This window comes from Anopheles aquasalis, chromosome 2 (assembly GCF_943734665.1).
Source record: "Anopheles aquasalis chromosome 2, idAnoAquaMG_Q_19, whole genome shotgun sequence".
Classification (NCBI taxonomy): Eukaryota; Metazoa; Arthropoda; class Insecta; order Diptera; family Culicidae; genus Anopheles; species Anopheles aquasalis.
Window position 1 is genome coordinate 49,525,001 of NC_064877.1, and position 7,500 is coordinate 49,532,500.

The following is a 7,500-nucleotide window of genomic DNA, read 5'->3' on the forward strand; positions in this document are numbered from 1 at the left end:
TTTTTGTGTACGGTTACGTTCAGCCTCTTTTCTAAAATGCATGTGCGAAAATGCATATTCCTTCTTCCTTCCTATTGTTTGATGATGCATCCCATGATACCTTGGAAAGAAAAAACAAATTTTCGGGTAGTTTGTGTTTTGCTTTGGAACTTTTTGTCAACAAATAACTGTCAGATGCCCGTTCAGAACAGTGAACCCAATTTCCGTTGCTAGCCAGTTGGGTGCTATGAAAATTGGCAAAAGGAACAGGAAATCGAGACGCGATAGCTCTAGCTCATCGTCAAGTAGCAGCTCTGGCAGCTCTATCAGCAGCACCGGCCACAGAAGCAGGGCCAAACGGAAACGGCGGGATGCATCCTCGGAGAGCACCAGCAGCAGTACCAGCAACAGCAGCAGCAGCGGCAGTAGCAGCAGCTCTAGCGATTCTAGCACGGAACGCAGGCGTAGAAAGAAGAAATTGAAGCGTAAACTGTTGAAACTCCAAAAGAAGGAAGAGAAAGCTCGCAAGAAAGCGGTACGCAAGGAGAAAAAGGCTAAACGGAAGCAGAAGCTGGAGAAGAAAGCAGCCAAACGGAAGGTGAAAGAAGAACGAAAGGCTGCTCGGATCCGAGAGCAACAACCGGCGCCAACCACGGACAAGCCCGACGATGCTTCCCTGCTGGATTGTGGTGTTCCCCTAGGGTTGATGAATCGAAAGGCAAGAGCGCCGGAGACAAGGGAAGAATACGAAGCCCGGCAGTCCGTAATTCGCCGTGTGGTCGATCCGGCAACGGGCCGGGCACGGCTGATTAAAGGTGATGGAGAGATAATCGAAGAGTTCGTGAGCCGTGAACGCCACCAGGAAATCAACCGGCAAGCCACTGCGGCCGATGGGGCCGAGTTCCAGCGTCGCACCGTCGGATTCAACAATGTCCCGTAGTGTTTGCTATTTCGTGAGGTTCTTGGTTTCGGGGCAAATAAAAATCCAAATTTAATTCCAAGAAATCCAAAATCCAAAATTATTGTCTCTGTCAACGCACCTTTGACAGGTAATTCTCGGGAAAAACTGACAGCGTTCCGGCGAAGAAGATTGCTGAGGATGTTGCTGCGTGAGTGAAGAAACTGCAAGTGCTGCTGCAAAAGAACAAGTTCTAGGTCCGTGCCAGTGAGAGTTTGGCCATGGAGTGCATCTGCTGCTGCTGCAGGGTCGACGGAACGTTTATCCGGTGCCTAGTATAGTTTATCCGGTGCCGATTGAGAACCAGGATATTGTGTAGCGATGGAAGGGGCCGCTAGTGAGAGTGTGATGAATCTCGAGGAGGAGGAACCGGTTGTCGACGATAATCCAACAGCGGTGTAAGTTGCACAGTTCGGAGCAGAGGGTTCCTTTGTTTTTCTTATCCTTTCTAAAATCCTGGTCCTTCCCTTCTAGGCCGAACGCGTACCCGGAAACCTACTGCCGCTTCTGCTTCTCGGAAATCGACGTCCAGCCTCTGTTTTCCCCAGAATGTAATCCCAAATCGAGTGTGCTATTGCGAGTGCGCCTGTTCGAGTGCATAGGACTGCGACTAACGAAGGATGTCGATTATCCCAGCTCCATATGCTTAATGTGTTCCTTGACACTGCAAGAGTTCAAATGCTTTCGGGATCGTTGCTTGAAGTATGATGAAATCTTCCGCCGTTGCCGAAAGCAGAGCGCAGAAAAGCGGCATCCGGATGTGGTTGATCCACGCCAGAACGCGACAGAGGTGGTGCGGAAGGTGAACGGAACAAAAGAACCCGTGCCCAAACCGCCGCGTAACATCTGTTGTGCATACTGTCCACGGAAATTCACGCGGCAAATGTACTACGAGCAGCATTTACAGAAGCACACCAAACTGAAGGGGCAGCGAGAACGCCCGTTTCGGTGTTCGTGCTGTCCACGTTCCTTCGAGTCGCTGCCCCGGCTAAAGTTCCACGAAAAGAAAGAGCACGGCAAAAAGGCTAGCAAGAAAGCGGGCGAAGGGACATCATTCGTTTGTCCGGAATGTTCGAAATCCTTCAAATATCGTTATTCGCTGCGGATGCACATCCTCAACCATCGTGGCCAGTTGCCGTTCGTGTGTGAAATATGTGACAGTGGGTTCTACAACGTCAACTATCTGACCGCACACAAGGCACGGTACCATGGTCCGAATGCTGTGGCCGTAGTGCGCGGTGAAAAGATCACGTGTCGATACTGTCCGCGCAGTTTCCTACGGAAGTGTGATCGGACGAGTCACATGAAGCAGATGCACCCGAACATTCCCGAGGAAAACCATGCACCGGAAATGCTCGAAGAGTGTCCCCCGGCAGACAGCGAAGGAATGACCGATCCGGAGCTCCTACCACCGAACGTCCACGAGCCGATGATGGTGATAAAGGAGGAGCAGATGGAGCAGGAGTCGGAAGATCCGGTTGTTCCGGTTGTTCCGGATGTTCCGGTAGAAACGAAGACTGAAGCCAAGGATGCAAAGGATTTCTATTGCGTAACCTGTGCGATGGAGTTCGATACGGAGGACATGTACTCGGAACACATGGACGATCAGCATTCGCTCGGAGGGGCCGAGTCTACTGATCAGACTGAAGGGGGGCACCGTAGCCAAGACGGGGTGGTACGGTTCCGTAGCAGAAAGAGAATCATCTGCTGTCAGTATTGTCCCGCAATATTTAGCCGGCCCGGTTACTTGAACGCACATACGTTGCGGAAGCACCCGGACAAGTATGAAACTTCCATGGGTTCGTACAAGTGTCGCTTCTGCCCACGACAGTTCCATGAGCTACGATATCGAAAGGTCCACGAGCGAATGACGCACGCCAGACGGGGTGAGGTATTGCCGGAGATGCACGAATTTTCCAGCGAAACAACACACAGTGTGGTGGTCAGCACCGCGGTCCTAGAAGCGACGTCCGATGAACCTTCGAACGATGGAACGAGTACAGTGAGCGATCTTTCTCTTCTGGGCAACGCATCCCTGGTGATCCTGTTGGAACCGCTACCACCGAAGGTGCTGGCCACTTACCAGTGGCAACTGGACGAGTACGATAGGCGAGAGGAGGAACAGGATGTCAAGCCACTGATCACTGCAGCACTCGATGGAGGAACGTGTAGCTCTCCTGCCGGCAGTAGTGAGACCAGCGAACGGGTCGATTCAATGCGCACCAAGCTGGGCATCAAGCTGCACCCGTGCGGGAAATGTGAGAAAATGTTTAAAACTCGCCAGGCACTTCAGAAACACATGATGTACCACATCGGCCAGCTGCCGTACCGGTGTGACGAGTGTGGTGTGCAGTTTATGCGGATAGGGCAGCTTTCCTTTCACAAATCGCGCTATCACGGTGATAGTGCGCCGACCATTGTGAACCGGGTTAGCTGTGATTACTGTCCGCGAATATTTCTACGCAAGCAGGATCTGGCCAGCCATTACTTTATGGTCCATGGTAAAGATCGTGCTGAGCAACCGTACCGGACGGATGATGATCCTTCGCCGGAGCAGCGTAAAAAATCGAAACGAAAGGAGTACTGGTGCCAAGGGTGCGGCAGTTTGTTCGATCGCTATCGTAAGTGTGAGCGGCACATCGCGAAGGAACACGGTATGGACGCGGCGGCGGACGGAGACGCGGGAGCGACGATCAAGCCAATCAAGCTTTGCCGCTGCAGCGTTTGTGCGACGATCTTCAAGAAGCGCGACGAATGGCTTGACCATCTGTCGGGTCACGCGAACGTCCGGCCACATAACTGCGAGCAGTGCTTGAAAGGACGCAAGAAGTTTGGTCGCAAACAGGTACACAAGTGCACGTACTGCCCAAAGGTCTTCATTCACAGTACAACACTAAAGTCGCACCTTCGAATCCACACCCAACAGCTCCGCTTCCCGTGCAACGAGTGTGGCGTCATGTACGATCGGTACCGCTACTTGGCCATGCATAAAGTGCGCTACCATTCCGAGGACTCATCGGCCGCCGCCCAGTCACAGCTGCTCAAGTGTGCATTCTGTCCCCGTATGTTCACCCGACTGCGGGACGTTAATCACCATCAGATGTCGGTGCATTCCGATGGGATTACGGTGGACACGGCCGAGCAACCTGACGGAGTGGACCAAGAACTACGGCCTACATCACAGCTACTGCCCCACGAGTTCGGCAGTCTTTCTGAACTGCTGCTTAGTAGCAACTGTAACGATCTTTCAAACGGAGCCCCTAACATCAAGCAGGAGCTTCCTTCCAGTTTGGAGCAGTGAGGGGCGTTGCTGCTGCAAGTATAACATAGGCAACGATCACGATCGTAACGTAACTACGGCCATAATCTTACTAATGAAATACTCACAAAGTTAACTTCCTTTAACGTAACGCAACGAGCGATATCTTATTGGCCGATAAGGTCAACAGAATTGTAAAAAGGGAATTATCTACCGAATAGAAGAACGTCGAAGTAGCCGGTTTGATTAACAAGCTAGAACTGAGCTGATGGAGAATGATTTGGAATAAAATAATAAGCCTAAATTAAACTAAGATATTTCACCTCCTATTTCAATCTGTTTTTGGATGCTAAATTTTTGGCTATTTTTCGTACAGAACTAACTAGAACCTCGTATCCGTATCTTTTACTTTTTAAATTATCCTTTAATCTTTGTTTTCTTTCCGATTTCAGAATTTCCACGCGTTTTCATTTGTTCTTTTAGGAAGACTTCTCCGTTGAATTCTCCTTGTTCGACTGTAGTTGTACGTAATTGAGATCGTAATTTGTCTTGTACGAAGTAAACTGCGTTCAATACTGCATATGGCTGGCTCTACTATAAGTAGTCGCAGGGTAAGTATACTAGCAACATTACGATGAAATATGTGGATTACACCTCATTTTAAATAAATTGCCCTAGCGGATCCTATTGGCGGAGTGACCGCAGGTTTAAGAACATGTTTGGAGTTTTGCTGCTTTTAGCACATACCGAAACGGAGATATTATATGAGAAATCGCTCTTTTATCGTCTGAACAGGTGAAATCATACGAAAATCGTTCAAAGGAGCAAGACAAAGATAAAAAACAATTTAACGGAGAATTTAAGGAAAATCACGGGGAATTTTGAAATATCTCGATTCGTTTACACACGGCGGTTCAAAAGTCGAGAGTGTTTGTCTCGCTCTCGCGCGTGATGAGAGAGGGAGAAACCAGAGGCCAAAAACTGGACTAAAACCCACCGTGATTTTTTTTGTTTTTGGACCATTTTGACGTCGCCCACCGTGCGCGGTCGTCGTCGTTGCTTCGAGGTTAGAAATCGCTGTAAAAAGTGGTAAAATCTCAAAGTTTACTTAACTTAACTGCAAGTTAACTGTTAACAGACCTTTCAGGAAGACGAGACGGAGCGGAGGGCAGCGATGGATGTGGCCAAACTGTTTGACGATCTCGAATCAAACAATCTCGAACGAGTGGATGAAGTGAAAAGAAAGTTCCAAGAGATATTTACCTCGAGTAAGTAGTAGTTTCGTTGTGTAAATTGATATGCGAGCCATTCAGAGCACGGCCCGTGATAAGGAGCTGGCACAAAAGCCGTTCACTTGCTGATGGTTTTAGAAGAAGGCACCCGATTTGGTTGTACCTCCTCTGCTCTGGGATTACAAAAACATCTTTGTTGCCATCTGCGATTTCTTCTTTACAATTTGGTTGGGTCAGCGAACAGTAGCTTCCAATTCTTTCCAAAGTTGTCTTCAAACAGAAGACCGAAACCGTCCCTGAAGGATTCATTATGCATAGGCCACACGGGCCGAGAGATTGCGGTGCGGAGGAGGGCAGTGAATGAAAGTGAAATTACTGATGATACCGGTGCGATTAGCCTGCTCTCTTATCACTGGCCACTCACACACAAACCGACGTCATTATTTGGGCTCGTATGTGCCTTTGCTCTTGAATCGTTTGCGATCCCACCCAGTTGCCCAGCCTACTGTGGCGCATCTCATATCTGACTTGTTGTTTTGTTGCAGCGAAGGAATCATGGTTGGCGTGCAATATGATGGAATACTTTGGCCAGACGTCCTCCGTGCGGATAGTAGATATACTGGTCAAGGTGCAACAACCACACGATAAGTACATTTTCGATAAGCTCTCCGAGTGGATCCGCAACGGCAGCACTAAAGCGCTTGGCCTCACACTGTTTGGCCACATCATCCAGAAGCGCCCGCTATGGCTGTACAAGGTGGGAACGCATCAGCTGGTGAAGGACGTGCTGAAACTGTCCAAACTGGAGAAGGATATCACCTCCCTGATCAATGCGGTCCTGTGCATCATCGATCTGCTTCCGGTGATTCCGCTGGCCATGGGCAGCTTTGTGCAGGATCTGTTTGACGTTTTCAACTATTTGGCGACGTGGAAACAAAACGAGACACAGCTCCCTGAATACCAGCTAATACACCTACAGTTTGGTTTGTATGAACTGTTTACCCGTTTGTACGGCATGTATCCGTGCAATTTTGTGGCCTTTCTGAAGCAGGAGTACGCTTCGGGCGGTAGACAGGCCGTGTTTCAGCACACAATCAAGCCGCTGCTGGATACGGTTAAAATTCATCCGCGCCTGGTTCTATCGGATCGTGACAGTGAAACGAGTCAGCAGCGATGGAAGAATATGGAACCGCACGATGTGGTGAACGAGTGCGCACGGATGTCGCTGGAAACGCACGAACCACAACCCCTGGACAGTCATTCCCAGCTGATGGCACTTGGGTCGGGAAATTCAGAGTGTCCGTGCTACATGACACCCATCAAGCCGTACGAGTACACGGCGGGTAGAGCGCTCGATTTCCCCTGGAAGGCCAATGTGAACTTCTTCAACACGCTATCGCTCGATCAGCAGCTGTGCACAATTACGGCGCAGAATTCGTTTTGGTCACCCAACAGTAATCTCATGCAACCGACGCCTCCGCCGACCAGCACCGTGCCTCACACTCCGATACCGACTCCCAGCTATACGATTCCGCAGCATCCGGCCCCGCAACCAGCGGCTGCTGATGGAGCGTCACCACCGGAGGCAGCCGTGGAAGCAACCCCTGAAACCACGCCAATGAAAGATCTCAAGCCGAGCACGAACCGTCCCTATCCAACGTCGGTTAAGCCCGTTACGGCCCGAGCCATCTGGACACCATCGCAACCGGCGTCCCCGATCAAGAAGGACCCCAACGGGCAGTCACATTTCAATTACGACTTTCCCCTACCGGTCGTCACCTCGAAGAAGCTGCTGCGGGTGCTGAACGATCGGAACCAATCGATATTGCAGCTGTCGAGCACCAGTGCTGTCACCACAGTCGGTAGCAACAGTGTCACCACGACAACGATGACGGCTACTTCGACCAACAGTAACAGTGTCCCGTCCAGTCCGCTGCCTATCGATCAACCATTGCAGCTTGCCGGTGCCACTGTTAGTCGCAACGAATCCCCAATGGTACCGATTGTCGGCGGTGGTGGAGCGTCTCGTACCGCGAATGAGTTCAGCCAGGAGGATCAAGAAGTGAACGATA

General features: G+C 50.4%; 4 protein-coding genes across 6 annotated transcripts in view; all 4 read left to right on the forward strand.

The window, feature by feature from the left end:
- Positions 1-4,778, forward strand: part of LOC126569679 (rootletin) — a 14,240-nt gene extending 9,462 nt beyond the window's left edge. Inside the window, exon 12 of the mRNA XM_050226935.1 lies at positions 4,649-4,778. The gene's annotated coding sequence lies outside the window, so the exon portion shown is untranslated. The remainder of the gene's footprint in view (positions 1-4,648) is intronic.
- Positions 184-1,255, forward strand: LOC126569690 (ADP-ribosylation factor-like protein 6-interacting protein 4). The gene has a single exon (XM_050226949.1). It carries the CDS (start codon positions 227-229, stop codon positions 917-919), a length of 693 nt encoding a protein of 230 aa, XP_050082906.1. The 5' UTR covers positions 184-226; the 3' UTR covers positions 920-1,255.
- Positions 1,265-4,628, forward strand: LOC126569681 (zinc finger protein 493-like). Its single transcript, XM_050226939.1, has 3 exons — positions 1,265-1,335; positions 1,412-3,782; positions 3,864-4,628. Exons 1-3 carry the CDS (start codon positions 1,286-1,288, stop codon positions 4,236-4,238), a joined length of 2,796 nt encoding a protein of 931 aa, XP_050082896.1. The 5' UTR covers positions 1,265-1,285; the 3' UTR covers positions 4,239-4,628.
- A 388-nt stretch (positions 4,779-5,166) lies between the features above and the next one.
- LOC126569153 (uncharacterized) overlaps positions 5,167-7,500 on the forward strand; it is a 6,041-nt gene continuing 3,707 nt past the window's right edge. The window contains exons 1-3 of one of the 3 annotated variants that reach the window (XM_050226064.1): positions 5,167-5,262; positions 5,335-5,464; positions 5,974-7,500. The exon at positions 5,974-7,500 is cut by the window's right edge and continues 1,941 nt beyond it. In XM_050226064.1, the coding sequence (XP_050082021.1) occupies positions 5,371-5,464; positions 5,974-7,500 (1,621 nt within the window). In that variant the 5' untranslated portion in view covers positions 5,167-5,262; positions 5,335-5,370. Of the gene's footprint in view, positions 5,286-5,334; positions 5,465-5,973 lie in introns of all 3 variants that reach the window. The other 2 variants (XM_050226063.1, XM_050226065.1) reach the window with 2 other exon arrangements.

Coding starts and splice junctions, on each gene's coding strand:
- LOC126569681 (XM_050226939.1), top strand. CDS start 1,286: ATGAATCTCGAGGAGGAGGAACCGGTTGTCGACGATAATCCAACAGCG. Junction 1,336..1,411: donor GACGATAATCCAACAGCGGT/GTAAGTTGCACA, acceptor CTTCCCTTCTAG/GCCGAACGCGTACCCGGAAA. Junction 3,783..3,863: donor AGAAGTTTGGTCGCAAACAG/GTACACAAGTGC, acceptor CACACCCAACAG/CTCCGCTTCCCGTGCAACGA.
- LOC126569690 (XM_050226949.1), top strand. CDS start 227: ATGAAAATTGGCAAAAGGAACAGGAAATCGAGACGCGATAGCTCTAGC.